Here is a 20643-nt window from a genome sequence, read left to right as displayed (position 1 = left end):
GGAGTTCCCACCCCACCCACAGACATCTTAGGCACTTCCCCCCTTTACCCCACCCCAACCCCAGCCTGAGTGACTTCCTTCTGTCTGCGATGCCAGGGTCATTGTGAGGGCAGAGCGGTGTGCTTATAAACAGTGCAGGGGGGAGAAAGGAAGAAAAGACCCTGGTTCCATTCCTGGACTGGGCTGGCAGAGATCTCAAGTTCTCTCTTCTCGCTCCCTGCCTACACGTGCATATCACACAGAGACACAAAACACACACAAGCACACACAGACATGGATGTACAGGCATAGACACAAAGACACACACACGTAGACAGGCACATACAGACAGGCACGCAAAAGGATAAAGGGGACAAATACATGGTGATGGAAGATGACTTGACTTTTGATGGTCATCTGGGCCCAATGCAATATGCAGGTCATGTATCATAGAAATGTACACTTGAAACCAATATGATCTTATTAACAAATGTCACCCAAATACATTTAATAGAAAAGACACATAATACATACATACATACACGCACACTCACACAGAGGGATACATGCACAGGTACACACGCAGACACACATGCACACCCTTGCATTTCCCTGGGTAACACTGGCTGGCTCCCAGCCCTCACAGTTGGGACATGCTCCCTGGTACCCAGCTTGTACCTATCCTAATGCAACAGGAGCTGTGTTCTTTCCTGGTCCCTGAGCAGACACAGAAAGGTGTGGTCAAAGGCTCTCTCACCACACGCCCCCCAGACCTGCTCCTCCCTGTGTCTCACTTGTTAGGCTGCTTCCCTGCAGTCCCCAGTTCCTCCCAATTCAACCTGCCTCTCTCCCTCTTAGAGGCCTGATCGCTGCTGCCCCTTGAAAATCCATGTCTTGAGTCCATTGCCTTATGTTCACCTCCTCACTCCCATCCTTGCACTCAGGCACACTGAGAATGCATGTGCTCGCAGCAGCTGCATCCCCTCACTCAGCACCAGGCTCGAGGGGCTGCTGGGTGTCTCCTCATTCTCTGATGATCACATCCCCCTGGTGGGTTCGGAGGTAGAGAACCCACTCTGTCACTCTGCTGTGCGTCCCCATGGGTCACCCCTTCGCCAGCAGTTGTCCCCTTTCAATAGCCTCGGTTGCACCTCTCCCTGGCATGGGGTGGCACAGGGAAGGGGTGGGTGCCAGGGGCCACAGGTGGAGTCATCAGATGGGTCCTTCTCGGCCTAGGTCTCCCCAGTATAAGCCCGGGTCCAGGCTGGTGTGCTCCTTGGTGGGCAGTCTCCCCCACATCGGCTAGCCTATGTCTCTTTGGGAAACACTGCCCCCACGGCCTGCTCACCATCATTTTCCTCTCCTTTCCCCATCCGTGTGTGTTGCTGGCTCTCACATCTCTAGTTTGTAGTTTGTATCTCCTTTCCTGCCGAGAGTATTTGCCTTCTCCTCTGACCTCCACGGCTGCTCCCCCCAGCAACCCCTGGAGCATCTGCCTCGTGGGCCTGGGAAGGATGGGGCTCCCCTTCATCTCTGCAAGGTGGTCCTTGGTCCTCTCCACTCACAGCCCCTCCGCACTCCCCCAGGTAGATGGCCCCCCCAGGGCAGGCCCTGCGGACACCCCACCCTCCGGCTGGCGGATGCAGGGCCTAGCGGCTGCTCCTAAGGACGAAACCAACATGAGTGGGGGAGGGGAGCAGGCCGACATCCTGCCGGCCAACTACGTGGTCAAGGATCGCTGGAAGGTGGTGAGTGAGTGACCGGCGGGTCCGAGGGAGGGGCGGGAGAGGAGGGGAGGAGGGGACCTGGAGACCAGTGAGAACAGGTGCCTTTAGCGCACCAACCTGATGAGGGAGGTGCCCCTGAGCTCATTTGCATAGTGCTTGCAGGTCCTTATTTTTGCCTGCACTTGCGGACACTCGCTTTCTCCCAGTGGCTCTCTCCAGCCCCGCCCTCTCTCACCCCTGTCCCGGCTAGGTCACGCCGGTGCGTCCCAGCCTGGAACAACTCCTGGTTGGAGTCTGAGCTGGAGCTGCAGAGCTCAGTGGGGGCGGAGGGAGGGTGGGGGAGGGGGCTCTTTCTCTGCCGGACCTTGGAGAAGGGCAGCGAGTGAGCATGTGTCCCTCCGCTTCCGCAGAGGATGGAAAGGCTTGGGTTCCGGGAAAGAGGCCCCGCAGCCTGCTCCCACCGCACCCGCACTCCCTCCATCTTCTCCATCCACCCTCCTCCCCTCGCTGGTTCCTGCGGCAGGTGCAACACGCCGAGACTCCATCTCCCAGCGTGCCTTGCTCCCCCAGCCCAGGCCTTCAGGCTGCTCGGCCTGCTGGGAGTTGTAGTCCAAGCCAGCCTCCGGCGCGGGGGCGGGGGTCTGGGTGGGAGGGGGGCACTTGAAGGTTAGGGAAAAGGCAATGTCTGGAGAACAGGACCTACTCTAAACCAATCCCTGTCCCACCCCCACCCCCGTTTTTTCCGTCACATAAGAGCTTCTGCTGGCCTCTTATCAATTTGGGGGCAGGCTGCTGTGCCCTGGATGGCGGGGTGACAGTCTGAACTGTGGGTCTGCACCTGGGTGGGGAGCCAGGAGGAAGAGAAGGAAAGCAGTACAGGTCAGGTCTATACTGAGCCTCTCTCTTTCGGGGTGTGTGTGTGTGTGTGTGTGTGTGTTGGGAGAGGTTCAACTAGGTGAGGGGTTGAGCAGAGAGTGGGGCCTGGGTGCAGGTGGGTCTCCATGGGAACAACCACTCCGCTGGGCAGGTCCCTTAGGGGCCAGGGATAGGGGCAAAGGTGGCAGCCTTGTCAGGGACGTCTGTGGAGGGGGTTGCACTGGAGGAGCTGGAAAGCTGCAGGTAGGGGCTGTCTGTGTCCCCAGGGAACTTCCAGAGAGGGAGGGTGACAAGACAGAGATGGGGGGCGAGGAGCCAGGGCAGTGGTCAAAGGAATGAGGTCTGGTAAAAGGAGGAGTGTTACAGGAGCTTCCTGTGCCGGCAGGTTGGAGGCAGGCGGACATTTGCACTGAAGAGGTGAGAAAAAGATGGTGTTCCTGAGTTCGGGTTATAACTTTCTTGTGTTTCTTTGAGAGGAAGTGGGAGATGAGTGGGAGAGAAGTGACAGGAGGGAGTTAGGGAAGGGGCATGCATGCAGTCTTACCTCTCTTTACCGCTCACTTCCTCCCTGGCCCCTGGACAACTCGCCACGGTGGGTGCCAGACGCTTCCCCTCGGCCATCTCCCGTGACGGATGGGACAGAGGCAGGAGGCAGAGCTCAGGAACCAAGAACAAGCTGCCAGAGACAGGCTGCAGCCAGGAGACAATGAGGGCCGGACACTAGATGGAGTATTTACAAATAATAACACTGTATTCTTCTTGAGGCAGGATTCTCAAAAGTAGAATCACAAACAATAATAGTAACAAAAACTTAGCATTTGTTTTGAGCATTTACTATTCCAGAGGCTGTGAAAAATGTAGACACTGTTAGCCCGGTGTCACAGGTGTGGGGACCGAGGCACAGAGATCCCTTAACTTGTCAAGTCACCTTGACCGGTCGGTAGAAGCAGGTCTGTCTGAATGCCGGGCCAACAGTGACGCTTTCCAGGAATCAGCCCATCCAAGAATCAGGACCAGAGAGCTGATGGATCTTTGTGACCAATTCTAGCCCAAGAGGAGGAAACGTGGAACCTCCGAAAATTGAAGAAACTGACCCCAGGTCACCCAGAGCTGGGCCGAGAAACCAGGCTTCCTTTTCTGATGTGAATGCTGGTCCTGTTATGTTATATTTCTCCTCCAGTGTAGGGAGGCCCTTTGGCAGGGGAGGGGGTCGTGAATAGGGTCTGGTGAAGGGAGTTTGAGAGAATATTCCTGTTACTGGGCTGTGGGTGGGGCTGCATTCTGGCTTTCCTGGTCCCCTTCCTCAATCATAAATTACTAAAAATTGTATTTTATGACTGCACTGGCATAAAGAGGAATACATCAATATTACATATTTAAATTTTCTTCTTCACCTAAACATTAATTTCTCTCTCCTTCTGATTTTAAAAGAAACGGACACATTCTCATTGTCTCCTGAAAGTAGTATGGGCCTAGTCACTGTGCCTGCTGTGGCCCATGGATAAGAGCCCAGGGAGGAGGGGTGTTGGGTGAGTGGGTGGGTGACGATGCCCGGATCCCCACCCCAGGGAGGTGCTGTAAAGAGTGGGTGGGGTGGTAAGAAGGGGACTAAGGAAGGAACAATAGACTCTGGAAATGAATGTGGTAGAGAAATACCAGTAACCTTGGGCACCCTGGGAAATTGGGGAGTCAGTGTCAGAAATGTCTTGGCTGCCCCGAACCCGACTTACCACCCCCAGCAAGGATTTCGGAGCCTGGAAGATCTGAGCTTGAGTCTCAGCCCCGGCACTTTTAACCCCAGTGTGATCAACCGTTCCTATAACGTCATCGTTCAGAGAGTGGGTTTTGCATCACATTGCCTGGGTTTGAATGTCACCGGCTTTGCTACTTCCTGGCCCTGTGACCTGGGGCCAGATGCCTACCTCTGTGCAGAACGGCGACTCCTATGACTCCTTACCTGTGTTGTTGGGACCCTTTGGGGACGAGCTGAGATGACGCCTGTGAGTCTGGAGCACAGAACCGAGAGGTCGTGGTTGTTCCACCCCCTCGCCCTTTCCTCCATGCTCACACACAGCAAACCACAAAGGCATCCAGACGATACTGAAATCTCCCCTGTGTTTAAAGTTCCCCAGGGAAGGCGTGCAGTTGCTTCCTGGAGTCTGCGCCTACCCCTCCTGGTTCTGAAATTCTCCTAGAAGTCAGACCTTCAACTTTTGTCTCAAGAAGAGAGGGACTCTGGTTTCTCCCTGTTCTCCACCCCCCGCCCCCCCCCCCCCCCTCTCTTCCTGCCTCCTTCCTGGGCACAAGAGTCTCCAAGATCCCATCCGGCCTTCCACTTCTCTTCTGGATCCTCCCTTCATCCTTCTCTTTCTAGAGAGGTTTCAGCTGTCACCTGCGGGGTGCTCCCAGTGCTCAGCCCAGCCTGCCCCCTTCTCCCCTTCATTCCCACTGAATAAATACTGGGGGTGGGGGGGGCTTAGCGGTGCAGGAGGCGCAGAGTCAGTTACAGGCTGGCGCATCAGAGCGCCTCCATCCAATCATTAGCAGCTGTGGCTGAGTTATTAGCCAACAGGATGCGAATGAAGGCGCTCGAGGGCAGGCCACCCGTGAGGGGCAGGCTCCCAGGAGGTGAGAATTGAGCTGTCCATCTTTCTTCAACCAAAGAACTCAGCACCTTGTCCCCCCATCAGTGCCAGCAGCACCCTCACTCTCCAGCACCCCTGGGCCTCTGACTTGACATGACTGTCATCCCTCCCTTAACTCAGCTTTGCTCATCTCCGAGGCTGATCCTTCCTCCATCACAGTTCTCTCTGTCTTTCCTCACTACCTGCCCTGGGAGGAGGAGGAGGAGGAGGAAGAGGAGGAGGAGGAGGAGGAGGAGGAGGAGGAGGAGGAGGAGGGCCTGGGAGGTTAGCTCTGCACTGCACTGGCCCTGGGAATAAGCAGACTCACTCCGAACCTCCTTTCCCACATGCTCCCGTGTCCCCTGCCCCCAAGAGGAGGCCCGCCCTGGGTTTGGGCACCTGCAGGGGCCTAGGGAGGGATGTGAGCTTCAGAGCAGGAACGGTCTCCTTCAGACCTTTCCTGGTCTCCTCCCCAAATACTCCCCCATCCAATACTCTGGTGACACCGTTTCGGATTCTGCTAACCCCTTCCGGGCGGTCTGCCCTGAAGCTGGGAGGTTCTGGAAATTGGTTTTCCTTCTGGAAGTTGCTCAGTCTAGGCAGAGGATGGAGAGGCATGATATCGATTGTCTGTCCAGAGGAGAAAAGATTCATGACAGCCGATTACCTCTTCAGAGTCCGCGTGACCGTGGCTCCATGTCTCTATGGAGTCACACGTCTCATACCCTTTCCCACTGCCCACTGACATCTGGGCGTGTGTGTGTGTGTGTGTGTGCGCGTGTGTGTGTGTCCACCATGGCTGTCTCCAGCACTAGGAGAGGAGGTGGGGGCCCTGGTGGTGGGGCAAGGAGGGAGACATGAGGTCCTCCCCTTCAAGGATGGCCCCCGCCCCCATCAGTGAGGGAGACCACCCAGCAGTGGTTGGGGTGAGGAGCTGCTCAGCCTGATCCCTGTGTCCCCATCCCCCCTCACTGTCTCTGTAGCTGAAAAAGATTGGAGGTGGGGGCTTTGGTGAGATCTACGAGGCCATGGACCTGCTGACCAGAGAGAACGTGGCCCTCAAGGTGGAGTCAGCCCAGCAGCCCAAGCAGGTCCTCAAGATGGAGGTGGCCGTGCTCAAAAAGCTGCAAGGTACAGGCCTAGGGCAGGAGGATGGGGGCGGGGCTGATGGAGCCAGGGGCCAGGAGAGGTGATGGAGCCAGGGGCTGGGAGAGGTGATGGAGCCAGGGGCCAGGAGAGGTGATGGAGCCAGGGGCCGGGAGAGATGATGGAGCCAGGGGCCGGGAGAGGTGATGGGCTGAGAGGCTGGGGAGGTGATGGAGCCAGGGGCTGGGAGAGGTGATGGAGTCAGGGGCTGGGAGAGATGATGGAGCCAGGGGCCGGGAGAGGTGATGGGCTGAGAGGCTGGGGAGGGGATGGAGCCAGGGGCTGGGAGAGGTGATGGAGCCAGGGGCTGGGAGAGGTGATGGAGCCAGGGGTGGGAGAGGTGATGGAGCCAGGGGCTGGGAGAGGTGATGGGCTGAGAGGCTGGGGAGGTGTAGTATGGTGGAGGGAAGAGGGGACCAGAGTGCACGAGTGACGATGGACTAAGGGCAGGGGGACCAGGAATCCAGAATACACTGGGAGCCCACCTGCTGGTGGGAGTGAGAAGGGGGGATTGGGAGCCGCCTGTCTGTGTCCTCAGGGAAAGACCACGTGTGCCGGTTCATTGGCTGCGGCCGGAACGAGAAGTTTAACTACGTGGTGATGCAGCTCCAGGTGAGTCCGCGTGGCCCATGCATCCTCCCTCCAGTCACCCAGGGGCGTGGGCTGCCACTCCTGTGGGGGCAGTGGGGAAGGGAGACTGCAGCCCCGAGAGGAGGGGGAGTGGGCACAGCCTGGGGGGCGAGGTTTGGCAGAGTGCCCAGTGGTGGTGGGTGGCCCAGTGGTGGTGGGTGGGGTGGCCGCTGAGCAAGGCTGCCCCCTCCCCCCCCCAGGGCCGGAACCTGGCGGACCTGCGCCGCAGCCAGCCGCGAGGCACCTTCACGCTGAGCACCACGCTGCGGCTGGGCAAGCAGATCCTGGAGTCCATCGAGGCCATCCACTCCGTGGGCTTCCTGCACCGAGACATCAAGCCGGTGAGGGCTGCCCTGCCCCACACCCCTCCCTCTCGGGGCCCCTGGCTTCCCCTCCATCCCAAGCCCCACCTCTGCCTCTCACCTGCCTCGCAGGAGCACACAGCCCTGTCCGCCCCGGGCCATTCCCGTGCCCTCTCCTGTACTCTCCCTTTCCTTCGCCCCCGACCTGAAGAGTCCTTGAACTAGAAAGGTGAAGGGCGGGGAAGCACGGGGGCATTGAGGGACAGGGACCAGGGCTGGGCCTTTGTCAAGAACTCCAAGTAGCTAAGTTTGTGACATCTTGGCTCTAGGTGCTGAGAAAAGTGCCATTCTTAAGGGGTGAAAGCGGGGGCTCGGAAAGGGTGGTTGAACGGCCCAAGGTCACAGAGCAAGAGCACTGTAGGTGCCCTACTCCTCAGTTAGACTAAGCCCCCTGTCCTACGGGGGAGTCCCAAGGATTTAGAGCCAGGCAGACCTTGTTTCAGCTGTCAGCTCAGCCATCAGTGGCCCCTAAGCTCCTCGACCTTCATTTTCCCCATCTCCAAAACGGGGAGGATCCCCCGGCCCCGCAGATGAGGGCTGTGCCGGCTGCAGGCTGGCGCTTTACCCTTGTGTGAGGGTATGTGGGCCGAGGGTCCCCCACCCTGTTCCCGGAGCCCCGTGAGGTGAGCCAGGCAGGGGCGGAGCCCAGCTCACACTGCTGTCTTCCTGCAGTCGAACTTCGCCATGGGCCGGCTGCCGTCCACCTACAGGAAGTGCTACATGCTGGACTTCGGGCTGGCCCGGCAGTACACCAACACCACGGGGGACGTTCGGCCCGTGAGTACCGCCTCACAGCCGTCCCGGCCTCCTGGGGACCTCACCCGGCTTCCCTGTCGCCGCCTGACCAGGCCCGGCTGGTGTTGGGCACCAGCAGCTCCCCACTCTGGGTCCACACCTGGCCATCCCCTCGCTCCCTCAGCCTGGGCTCTGAATGGCTGCCACACCCACACTCTGGGATCTGTCTGCCCCTCTGGTCAAGGACGGGCACGGCAGGAGGCAGGTGTAGGACTGAGGCTGGAGTGTCAGGTTTGCTCCTGACCAGGCCAAGGTGACGGGAGGGGGATGCCTGGGGAGGCAGAGGTGGGCGTGGTGAGCAGGGTGGGGCAGGGCCAAGGTCGGGGCAGCAGGTGAGGGTCCTGGTGGTGTTCTCTCCTCTGCAGCCTCGGAACGTGGCTGGGTTTCGGGGGACTGTTCGGTACGCCTCGGTCAATGCCCACAAGAACCGGGTGAGTGGCAGAGCCAGGCCTGAGGGACGTCGGGCAGTAAGGTCAGGGGCAGAGTGTGCTGCTGGGGGAGAGGGTGGGGTGGGCAGCTCTGCAGGTGCGGAGAGAAGGATGGGGCCGGGGCTGGAGGCTGCCATCCCAGCGACCCCAATTGGAGGAAGGTTCTGCCTACGACTTCCCCTTCTTCCTTGTTTGTGGGGCTCCTCTCCTCTCGGTTCCCAACACACATCTCTGTGGGGTGAGAAAGCATATAGAAGTTTTTAAAAAACAGGTATGTTTTTATTGATTTCAGAGAGGAAGGGAGAGGGAGAGAGAGATAGAAACATCCATGATGAGAGAGAATCATCGATCGGCTGCCTCCTGCACGCCCCCCACTGGGGATCAAGCCCGAAACCTGGGCATGTGAAACCTGGACCAGGAATTGAACCGTGACCTCCTGGTTCATGGGTCGACACTCAACCACTGAGCCACCCTAGCCGGACAGCACACACAGAAGTTTTGACTGTGATTCTCTGTGGGCTGGCCGATCGGGGAGAGAGCCATGGCTTCAGGGAGACCTCAGTTGTGCCCATAGACGCCTGGGTGTCAGGCCTCCTTGACTGAAGTGCCTCAGTGGAGGGTCAGCCTCCTGCTCCCAGGGAAGGACCTGAGGGCTGTGGGTGACCCCCCCCCCCTTCTCTCCACCCCCAGGAGATGGGCCGCCACGATGACCTGTGGTCCCTCTTCTACATGTTGGTGGAGTTTGCAGTGGGGCAGCTGCCCTGGAGGAAGATCAAGGACAAGGTGAGGCCTGCGCAGCTGGGTCTGAGGCGGCGGGTGGGGGTGGGGCAGCCGGGGCTCCATCTCCCTGTGCCTCTCGCCTCCAGGAGCAGGTAGGGATGATCAAGGAGAAGTATGAGCACCGGATGCTGCTGAAGCACATGCCCTCTGAGTTCCACCTGTTCCTGGACCACATCGCCAGCCTCGACTACTTCACCAAGCCCGATTACCAGGTGGGGGAGCCTGCCACCCGCCTGCGTCCCCGGACACCTCTCTGTGGGCGACCATGGCCAGCAGCACCCTCCTGCCGAGGCCCGCGCCCCTGCCGGCGTGGCCCTGACCGTCTCCCCCTGGTCCTCCAACTGCACGAAACTGTTTTGCACTCTCATGAACAGTAGGCATAGCTAAGATTTATCAAGAGCTTACCCTGTTTTCTGTGCTTTTCATGCATTAATTTATTTGTTTCAAAACAAGGCTTTGGTGATCATTGTGTGTTCCTTATGTCACTGTTTCAGCATTCAACAATTAAGCCAAGTGCTTTCAAGCACTTTACACCAAAACTCTGCAGGAGTCCAAGTGGGGTGACTGTGCCCATGTCACAGATGAGGAAACTGAGGCCTGGTAGCCTGGATAGGAGCAGGGCTGGCCTCAGGCACATCTGACTCCAAGTCCAGTGCTCTTTCCAAGGCGCCACCCCACGCCCCTGTAGGACCCATGACCCTGACCAGAGAGTGGGGAAAACAGCTGAGCACAGAGCCCTGGTTGCTGGCAGAGATGCCACACTTGGGCAGTAGGAGGCCATACTGTCCCCCCTTACTCCCCCCCCCCCACCTAGTTCTTAGCTCAGCCTCATGGGGTCCCCCAGACCAAATGGCTGAGAGCACACCCTGTGCTGGGCACTGTGCTGGCGGCTACAGTGTAGAGTTGGCAGGTGGGTGTGAAGGTGGAGCCCATGCACTGTGCCCAACCAAGGGAGCTGTGTGGTGGGGGATCCAGGAAGGCCTCTGAGAGGAGAGGTGGGCGGGAGGCATTGCAGCAGGAAGCTGCCCGTGCACACCCCCGACCCCAGGTGGTGGGTTGGGGAACTGCAGTGGTTTGGAGCTGCTGTGGCTTCTGCTGAGATGCTGGAAATAGCTGAGGAGTCTGGAGCGGTAACAGGGGGCAAGTCTCAGGGGGCTTAAACCAAGATGATAATTTGCATGCTGATCTGAATATTGTGTGCATGTTTTCACTCAAAAATCAATGTGCCCTTCTCCTTCCAATGCCTCCTCTTGGCCCTCCCTGCCCTGGAAGGCCCCTCTCTCCCCACTGCAATCCCGCAACTGCCCTCCTCCTGGGAGCCCAGGGTCACCTCTCTGTCCTCCCGCCACCCCCGCCCCTGCAGCTGATCATGTCGGTGTTTGAGAACAGCATGAAGGAGAGGGGCATCGCCGAGAACGAGGCCTTCGACTGGGAGAAGGCTGGCACGGACACGCTCCTGTCCACGAGCACCTCCACCCCGCCCCAGCAGAACACGCGGCAGACGGCAGCCATGTTCGGGTGAGTCTGGGAGGGGCGATGGCTGGGGGGCCGTATGGCCTCTGCCCAGAGCTGCCTGCTCTCTCCTCTTCCCACCTGGATACACCTGGCAGTCTCTCCTATTCTTGGTGCTCAACAGCGGGGGTCAAATCCCAGAAAGTTCTGCCACATCTGCACCCTCAGTCGGGTGCGGCGTTAGGGCCTCATTTGGGGCTGCTGACCTCAGGGGGGACCAGGAAGCCCCAGTGAGACTGCAGAGCCCACAGTGTTATTTCCCCCGCTCACCTCACGGGTGTTCACTCGGGGAACATGTCGGAGGCCCGCCCCGCCCCCGGGGGTGCAGAGGTAAACCCTGAGGCTCCAGTGGAGTCGAGGATATTTGTAATGGTGGGGAGCCATGTCAGCACCTGTGACAAGCACAAGGAGAAGGTGGCCACGTCCCCCCACCCCCAGGGAGAGGCAGGCAGGGCTCCGGGCACACCTGTGGGAAGGGGACTCCACAGGACTTGTCAGCCCGTTATGGTGCTCAGATCTATAAAGACGTCGCTCAAATGACTTCACAGTGACCCTTCTCTAGACCCACTCCTGGACTAAAGCAAGCCAAGCAGCGAACGCAGTGGGAATCCGGCTGGGCCTGCGTGGGAAGCAGCTGGGTTTCTCTCTCTTTTTATATATTTTTACTGATTTCAGAGATGAAGGGAGAGAGGGAGAGCGAGATAGAAACATCAATGATGAAAGAGAATCATTGATCAGCTGCCTCCTGCACGCCCCACACTGGGGATTGAGCCTGCAACCCGGGCATGTGCCCTGACCAGGAATTAAACCGTGGCCTCCTGGTTCATAGGTTGACGCTCAACCACTGAGCCAGGCTGGCCGGGCGGGATCTCTTAAACAGAGCCAGGTGGTGTTGTGCCCGTCAGGACAGCCCCATCTCACAACCCTCTGGCCTCAGAGGTTTTGTGAGCCCGGGTGGTGACAGGCCGAGGGCTACCCTCACCCCTGCGGGGGCCTCCCCTGTGCCCATGCCCATGCCCATCTGGCAGTGATCTCCAGGGCCAGTGCTGGCAGGAGAGGGCACCCATGCCAGCCTTGCCCATCACCCCTCCTGGCCTCTCCAGGGTGGTCAACGTGACGCCGGTGCCTGGAGACCTGCTCCGGGAGAACACGGAGGACGTGCTGCAGGGCGAGCACCTGAGCGACCAGGAGAACGCACCCCCAATCCTGCCTGGGCGGCTCCCCGAGGGGCTGGGCCCCGGCCCCCTCCTCGCCCCCCACCCCGGGGGCCCTGAAGCTGAAGTCTGGGAGGAGACAGATGTCAACAGGAACAAACTCCGGATCAACATCGGCAAAGTAACTGCAGCCAGGGGGCAGGGCATGGCGGCCTTCCCAGCCCGCGGGCCCCTCCCCGTCCTCTGAGCGCCCTCTCCCCACCACAGGCCTGCCCCCCCCCCCCATCTCAGGACCACTGCACCCTGGGGCTCCCCCTCCCGGTCTCCATCACCCCGAGAAACCACCTGCCCCGCAGCCGCCTTGTCAGCCCCGCTCACGGACTCCCCTCTCTTGCAGACCCCCTGCGTGGCGGAAGAGGAGCAGAACCGAGGGGTGGGGGTCCCCAGCTCTCCGGTGCGAGCCCCTCCAGACTCACCGACAACCCCCGTGCGGTCTCTGCGCTACCGGAGGGTCAACAGCCCGGAGTCGGAGAGGCTCTCCACTGCGGACGGGCGGGCGGAGCTACACGAGAGGAGGTGGGTCTGGAACCAGGGGAGGGTCTGGGACCAGGGGACGGTCCAGGGCACTGGCTCCCTCCGCCCAGCGCTGGGCTGGAGGAAAGGTCAGGGTCAGGCAGAGGCGGGGGTGGGGGTTGGGGGGTTGGGGGGGGGCTCAGAGTGCAGAGAGGCTTGTACCTGGTCTTCAGCCGGACCCAGTCCGTGCCGGGCCAGCGCTGGCGGCTGGAGCTCAGAGGAGCCGAGGTGGTGACGGCCAGCAGGGCCCGCGGGTCCAGCGGACGGAGGAGCGCTGTCCCGCCCTCCCGGGCCCGGTAGGACCTCACCCCCCAGCCGGGCGGAGGCCTTCTCTGCTCCAGGAAGGGCATGTCTCCCCCAGGCCCAGCTCGGGGAGAGGGCCTCCCCACACCCAGTGCGCGGCCCCTCCTCCGGATTCTGCCCCCAAACACGCTCCACCTCTGGGCTGGGAACCCGCCCCTCTGCGGTGCGGAGACCCCGACAGGGAGCTCCATCCCAGTCCCCTGCTGACGCCAGGACAGAGGGCTGATGCGGACGTCTTCAGGGAGCCGGCAGTCTCACGCTCACGCTCACACACGCTCACACTCACGCTCACACACGCTCACACTCACACTCACACACTCATGCTCATGCTCACACTCTCACACTCACACGCTCACACTCACACGCTCACGCTCACACACTCATTCTCACACGCTCACACTCACACGCTCACACTCACACTCACACACTCATGCTCATGCTCACACTCTCACACTCACACGCTCACACTCACACTCACACACTCATGCTCATGCTCACACGCTCACGCTCACACGCTCATTCTCACACGCTCACACTCACACGCTCACACTCACACTCACACACTCATGCTCATGCTCACACTCTCACACTCACACGCTCACACTCACACTCACTTGCTGGCCTCATTTTCACCCGGGGTAGCCTGGAGAGTTCCGGAACAGGGAGGAAAGAGGGAGGGCGGTTTGGAAGGGACATGAGGAGCAGAGAGGTGGGCAGGCTGCAGAGCCAATGGCAGGCAGGAGTGAGCCTGTTTCAGGATGGCGGCAAGGAGAGGGGTGAGGAGAGGTTTCTCCGGAAGCGAGTTTTCAGGATCTCATAGGCAGGGCAGAAGGTTTGGGTGGGCTCCGGGGTACTGGGGAGCAGGGGAAAGTCTGAAGCAGATGGGATTGGGGTTCCCCTGTCCCCCCTCAGTTCCCACGCCCCTCCTCACCCCTGCTCTTCAGCCCCCTCTTCCTTGGGCGCCCCCTCTCCTCTATGTCCCTGGAAACAGTGTCTCAGGGAAGGAAGGGACAGCAGCCATCTACATGGGACTCAGTGTCAGGCCCTGGGCGGCTCCCTCAGGGTGTTTTTATTCTAACAAAATGGATTTATTAACAAATCCATAAAAATAGTGTGTACAGTCAGAGGGGGCAGGTCCTACGTAGGCGGCGGCAGTATGTTGGGGCTGAGACCTGCACCCCGCCCCTCCGGCCGATGTGGGGGAAGATGAGCCAGCCCCCCACCCGCAGGCTGAGGGCGGGGTGAGCACACCCAGAGCCAAGCCTCCCCAGTTCTCCGGGGGTGGGGGGCACCTGCAGGCATTTGGGAGGGGACTGTTCTTCCTTTTGTAGTGGCCTGTCCTCCACTCACTGTCAGCCAGGAGTCCCCCACGCTGGGGCTGTGCACCCCTGGGTGACAACCTCGGGAAGTAATGTGAGGGTCACGGCACAGTCTAAGCCTTAGGCTCTAAGTAACAGTGAGAGCTGTTCCAAGGCAGGTCTGTGCCCCAGTGTGAGCAGTCAGACGGGCCCGTCCCTGCCTGGCAGAGCTCACAGCCCCTGGGAGGCAGGTACGTAAACTCACGGACTCTGTGCTGAGAGGGGGCACAGGGAGCACCGGGAGGGCAGCTATCTGCCACGGAGGATGGAGAGGCTCCACACAGGTGACATCTGAGCCGGGATGGACAGCACAGGGTGGAAGGACAGGCCTTGTGGAGGGAACAGCATGCGCAAAGGCACAGAGGCATGAGCGCGTGGGCCATTTGGGGAAAGCGTGTGAAACTGAGGTGGGTCTGGCAGAGGAATGGGAAACGAGGCCTGAGTCTGGCGGTCAAGGGCCTTGGCGCCACACTAAGGAATGTGGACTTCTCCTCAGGGCTGGGAGCCCCTGGAGTTGTTAGAGGTGGTGAAACCCGCCAGGCAGGGCTGCAGGGTGGGCGTAGAAGAGGCTAGAAAAACCATCTGCAAACCCGAGGGCCAGGCGTTGGCCCGGGATGCAGCAGGAGGGAGTGCCTGGTGGGTGTGAGCACTGGACAGGCAGCCGGAAAGCTGGCTTTAGGAAGATGAAGGTCCCTGGGGTGTCTGGGAGAGCATGCGTGAGCACAAGAAGCAGGCTTTATTTCCTGTATGCTATATTCCTGGAATTCAGTAAGCACGTCAAACGAATGCATGAGTGAATGAATGAGAGCTTCACTGGGAGTGAGGGCAGAGGGTGACAACCCAGGAGGTGACGGGGCCGCTCCCAGGGTGGGAGAGGTGCCGTGGTCAGGAGGGTCCAGATGTCGAGGGCCACCCTGCCACCTGTGTGGAGTCCTGGGGGCTCCAGAGAGGCCGGCACTGAGCCCCACCCTGCTGGCTTTGCAGGTCACGAATGGATCTGCCCGGCTCACCCTCGCGCCAGGCCTGCTCCTCACAGCCGGCCCAGATGCTCTCAGTGGACACGGGCCAGGCCGACCGGCAGGCCAGCGGCCGCATGGACGTGTCAGCCTCCGTGGAACAGGAGGCCCTGAGCAACGCCTTCCGCTCGGTGCCGCTGGCCGAGGAGGAGGACTTCGACAGCAAGGAGTGGGTCATCATTGACAAGGAGACAGAGCTCAAGGACTTCCCCCCGGGGGCCGAGCCCAGCACATCGGGCACCACGGACGAGGAGCCGGAGGAGCTGCGGCCGCTGCCCGAGGAGGGCGAGGAGCGGCGGCGGCCAGGGCCAGAGCCCACCGCCCGGCCCCGGGGACGCTGCATGCAGACGCTGGCCGAGGAGGACCTGCGACAGACACCGTGCCAGTTCCCGCCACCCCAGCTGAGCCAGGCCGATGGGCGGTCAGAGACGTCACAGCCCCCCACGCCCGGCAGCCCTTCCCACTCACCCTTGCACTCCGGACCCCGCCCTCGACGGAGAGAGTCGGATCCCACTGGCCCTCAGAGGCAGGTAAGGTTGGGTTTGCACCCCACACCCTTCCCCTGGACACCCACAGTCTTGGCAGGAGAGCCTGAGTGCAAGGGCTCTCCCGACCAGCCGTCAGCAGTTCATGCGTTGGTGCAGGCAGACAGGTTCCAGGGTGTGAACTTCTGCGTGGGGGGCAGACGGGGCTTCCCAGAGGAAGTGCTCTCCAAGTTCTGAGTTGAGTCTTGCGTTATGGGCAGGGTCACCAGGTGACAGAGCAGGAGAAAGGCCTCCCAGGCCAAGTGGCCAGCATGTGCCAAGACCCAGAGGAGGCCATCAGAAAGCTCTGTGCTGGTTGCATGTTGTAACAGGGAGGCTGCGAGGCGGGCCCTGGGCCCTGTCCTGGAGGGCCTTGGGGCTAAGCTAAGGGGTTGGAGCTCGATCCGAAAGCTGGGTAAGCCACCGGCGTCTTTTAAACAGGGGTGTGACGGGATACATTGGTCCTTCTGAATGACCCCTCTGGCTGCTGTGTGGAAGGTGGGTCGGAGGGCACAGAACTCACAGCAGAAAGTCCACGTGCAGGCGCCAGCAGGAGAGCGCCCTGGTGGCTCGGACCCGGGTGGGAGCTCTGGGTGTGGGTCACGTGGACGTAGCCAAGAGGTGTTGGGCTGTGACAGGCTGGAGGGGGCCTCGGCTGATGCCCAGCATTCTGGCCGGACGGCGGTGCCGTCACGGAATGGTTTGAAGGGAACATGGACTGAGATTTGGACACAGGGACCTGGTGGTTCTGTGGGCTGTCCACATGGAGGCCTCAGAGCTCAGGAGAGATTTCAGCTGGAGACAGGACTTGGGAGTCATGGAAGCCACAGAAGTGGGTGATGTCACCCAAGACCCCGAGTGGGGTGGGGAGAACCAAGGCTGAGGGCAGAGCCAGGAAACACTCAGCCCCGGTGGGGTGTCAGGTGGCGGGGGGCTGAGAGGGAAGGGGTTTGGAGAAGGACTGAGAGGGGCCAAAGCCTGGGAGGAGCACCCGGGAGAGGAGTCCTGGAGACCAGGGAAGGGGTGGCTGAGGGGGTGAGGGCAGCAGGGAGGGCAGGGAGGTTTCTGTGCTTGGGGCGGGCTCCGTGCGGGAGGTGAGCCCTGAGAGCCAGGAGGAACAGACAGTGTTAGGGGGGAACCGAGCCAGGGCAGGAGGGACCCTGGACTGGGCACAGGGGCAGGCATGTTGGGGGCCCTGGGAGGACCTGGTTAGGCTGCAGCGGCACCTTCTCGTATGGGAGGACTGAGGGACAAGGCTGGAAGGACAGGGGTAGGGGTGGCCAAATCGCGAATGGCCGGCTGAGGATGCGCAGCGGAAGGCCACTAGCCGGGCCTGGCTTTTCTGTGTGGGGAAGAGCTGACCTCTGTCTGATCCAGAAAGTGGCGCCAACTCTTACCCGGGTGCCGACTGGGGCCCGTGTTCTCTCAGAGGCTGGGAGAGCCCCGGAGGGGGTGCCGGGGCTCAGGGGCTGTGCGGCGGTTCACTCGGTCACCTAATCACTTTATTGTGCCACATTGGAGACGTGCACCCGGAGATGGAACGGTGCGGGGCTGGGGCCAGTTCTGCTTCGTGCTCAGATCCGGAGGCCCGGCCCCGGAGCATGCGGCGCCCTGAAGAAGGGCAGGCAGGGCTGTATTCAGCCCCAGCCCTGTGTCTAGCAGAGGGGACTCTGAGGCAAGGTCCAGAGGAGTGTGCACCTGGCCTTGCTCGGGACTCTGGAGAATTGGGGGCTCAAAAAGAGGGTCCCGTGAGCCCTCACCCAGAGAGGTCTTAGCCCTTGTGGGAGGCTTGACCGGGGCAGTGTGTCCAGCACGACTGTGCTGCTGCCCCCAGCATTGTCCCCCGGGACCAGCACTGGGGAAGCAGTAGGAGCAAGATCTGTTTGGGACTCCGTCACTGCCCTCTCACTTATTCACTTATTCGCTCATTCGTTTGTTCATTCCACACCTACTGGGCATCTACTCTAGGCCGGGTACCCGAGGCATCAGAGGTCATATGCACAATAGGTTGTGCCCACAGGAAGCACGAAGTCTAGGAAGGAACCAGTCTGGGGCAGAGAGAAAGCCCAGAATTAGTCAGGAGGCCTGGATTCTGGGCCTGGGCTCGGCCAGTCCCTTCCTGGCGACTGTGTGCCAGCCGGCCTCAGTGAGCTGTCTGGGAGGCTCTTCTCACTTCAGGCTCCCACGCGTGTCCTGGGAGTCATCCTCCCACTGGGGAACTCTGGCCAAGGGGGTGAGGAGGGAGGTTTGGGGGAGCAGTCAGCCAGCCAGTCTTGGGCTCCGTTTCTGCTCGTCCCCGTGAGCGATGACTTGTGTGTCTAGAGGGGTGTTGGGTGACTGCAGGCCTTGGCTTCCCGACAGAAGAGAGGTTGGTCAGCATTCTGCACATGTGCGTGTGCATTTCTGTGTCGGCTCAGCTCTGGGGTGCGACAGTGTGTCCATCTGTGTGCACACGTGCGTGGGGGCACAGCAGCGCGCCTGTGTGAGGTCGGGAGTGGTTCTGTGAGTGTGTAGAGAACCACAGAAGCCTGGGAGGCGACTGACAATCACAGTGACAGTTCCAGTGACAATAACAGTGGCTGTCACTGCTCTCAGCACTTCCCCACTGTGCATGTGTATTCCCCACTGCAATACGGCGAACGGGCAGCCCCCATGGAAAAGTAAGGCAAGGAGGCTCGGAGGAGCTGACGTTAGCCCAGGGTCACCAGCTGGTAAGTGGCAGAGCCGGGATCTGAATCCAGGCAGCTGGCTCCAAGGTCCTGCTCTGGGCCACTCAGTGTGAGGCCTGTGTGTTTAGGAGAGGAGCAAGCACAGGCCTGAGAGAGCAGATGGCTCAGGTGGGGTCAGAGAGAGTCAGACTGGGGTGTGTGTGTGTGTGTGTATGTGTGTGTATGTGTGTGTATGTGTGTGTGTATGTGTGTGTGTGTGTGTGTGTTGCACGCACTGGCTGGGCCATAACAGCAGGTGTGCCCACAGGGCGTGGTATGGTTAACCAAGTATTTCAGTTCAGGGTGAAGCTGAGACCTTCCTTGGTCAAGGGGATGGAAAGAGGGAAAATGGACAGCCATATTTTTCCTTTTTTTTTTTTTTTTTAGTCTGTAGAGAGTCCTGAGCTTGACTTTGTGGGGGCTCCCACACCTGGCTGCAGCTGGAATTACAGTTGGTGGTACTCCCTCCCTCCCCCCATCCCCAACTAGATTGAATGCTTAGGGCAGGCAGGAAGTCTCTATAGCAGCGGTTCTCAACCTGTGGGTCGCGACCCCTTTGGGGGTTGAATAACCCTTTCACAGGGGACGCCTAAGACCATCGGAAAACACATACAGTGGGGCCTTGACTTACGAGTGTCCCGACTAACGAGTTTTTCGAGATACGAGCCGTCTCTCCACCGATTTTTTGCTTTGAGTTGAGAGCTAAAATTCGGGTTACGAGCCAGCTTCAGATACCCCACCGCTAGTTGGCGCAGCGAACATCACAGTGAATGCCACAACATCAGCCCAGCATCACGTGTCTCACTCGTTCACTGTTGATTTGACATACGAGTAATTTGAGTTACGAGCTCCATCATGGAACGAATTAAACTCGTAAGTCAAGGCCCCACTGTATATAATTACATATTGTTTTTGTGATTAATCACTATGTTTTATGTTCAATTTGTAACAATGAAAATACATCCTGCATATCAGAGATTTACATTACAATTCATAACAGTAGCAAAATTACAGTTATGAAGTAGCAACGAAAATAATTTTATGGTTGGGGGTCACCACCACATGAGGAACTGTATTAAAGGGTCATGGCGTTAGGAAGGTTGAGAACCACTGCTCTATAGACACACTGTGCAAGGAATCCCTCCCTCCCAGACCTAGCTTGTCTGCGCAGTCTCCTCATAGCAGCAGTCCTTAGAGATATAGGCACCGGTAACTCTGTCGCCTGCCCCCGTGAGGAGCAGGGACGCGGATACTGTGGGCCTGGCACACGTTTAGACCAGGCCCCCAGGAGTGGTTGGTGTGCGTGCCATGATACTTTCGCTGCTTTTCCTTACACACACCTGGGTTCTTCGCTGGGGATTTAAGGTGCGAATTGGAAGTGGCTGGGAAAGCGAGGGCAGAGGAGAGATTGTCGGTCAGCGTGTGATTTAGGGGTCAGTCAGCGTGTGATTTGGGGGCGGATGTTTGCCAGGTCGTCTCTGGCTGATAACACAGCAGTCAGCATGCCCGGAGCCCATGGACATTTGCTGGCTCCACGAGGACATTGCCCTGCCAAGTGCCAGGCAGTTCACAGGGGCTGAGGGACGAAGGCAAACAATGTAGCTTTCAGAGCTCGCAGTCAAGAGGGGTGGGGTGGGGTGGGGTGGGGTGCAGCGTGTAGACCTGAGGTTCATGATCAAGGGCCCGGGAGGCACAGAGAGCTCTTCTTTGCCAGGAACAGGGAGGCTGCCTGGCAAACGGGAGGGTCTCCCAGTGGGGATGCTCCAGCTGCGGTTGAAGACAATCGCAGGTGGCACTGGCCGGAAGGGCAGGAGCATGCTGGGAGCGAACCCCCCTGGCAGCGGACCAAACTCTGGCTGTTACGCTCCAGCCATCCACACGTGCGTGAGAGGAGCTGTGGGCACCTGTGGGTGCCTCTGTCCCTGGTGACTCGGGGTGGGCCTTACACCCCACCCTCAGGGCTGACAGCAGCAGCTCAGACAGATCCTGGTCTTGACCAAAAAGAAGCTGGAAGGCGAAGCAGGGCGAGGGCAGAGACAGTCCGTCGGAGTACCCTCTCGCCACCCCTCTCCGCGGGAGGCTCCTGGGTCCCTGGGCCCCCGTTTGACGTCGCAAGGGGACACTGGAGCTGAGTGTCCCGGGTCCCTC

At 59.8% G+C, this 20643-nt stretch overlaps 1 protein-coding gene across 2 annotated transcripts in view; it reads left to right on the top strand.

Annotated features, from left to right (window-relative positions):
• TTBK1 (tau tubulin kinase 1) overlaps positions 1 to 20643 on the top strand; it is a 41477-nt gene that overhangs the window by 1684 nt on the left and 19150 nt on the right. For both annotated transcript variants that reach the window (XM_070418551.1, XM_070418552.1), the window contains exons 2-13: positions 1566 to 1727; positions 6190 to 6337; positions 6891 to 6964; positions 7183 to 7323; positions 8017 to 8121; positions 8505 to 8570; positions 9258 to 9350; positions 9434 to 9559; positions 10711 to 10865; positions 11963 to 12194; positions 12411 to 12589; positions 15232 to 15793. In XM_070418551.1, coding sequence (XP_070274652.1) covers positions 1620 to 1727; positions 6190 to 6337; positions 6891 to 6964; positions 7183 to 7323; positions 8017 to 8121; positions 8505 to 8570; positions 9258 to 9350; positions 9434 to 9559; positions 10711 to 10865; positions 11963 to 12194; positions 12411 to 12589; positions 15232 to 15793 — 1989 coding nt within the window. In that variant the 5' untranslated portion in view covers positions 1566 to 1619. The remainder of the gene's footprint in view (positions 1 to 1565; positions 1728 to 6189; positions 6338 to 6890; positions 6965 to 7182; positions 7324 to 8016; positions 8122 to 8504; positions 8571 to 9257; positions 9351 to 9433; positions 9560 to 10710; positions 10866 to 11962; positions 12195 to 12410; positions 12590 to 15231; positions 15794 to 20643) is intronic.

Source organism: Myotis yumanensis, unplaced genomic scaffold (genome assembly GCF_028538775.1).
Source record: "Myotis yumanensis isolate MYYU_CA2020_CCGP unplaced genomic scaffold, mMyoYum1.0.hap1 SCAF_6, whole genome shotgun sequence".
Taxonomy (NCBI): Eukaryota; Metazoa; Chordata; class Mammalia; order Chiroptera; family Vespertilionidae; genus Myotis; species Myotis yumanensis.
This window is presented reverse-complemented; position numbering and strand designations above follow the sequence as displayed.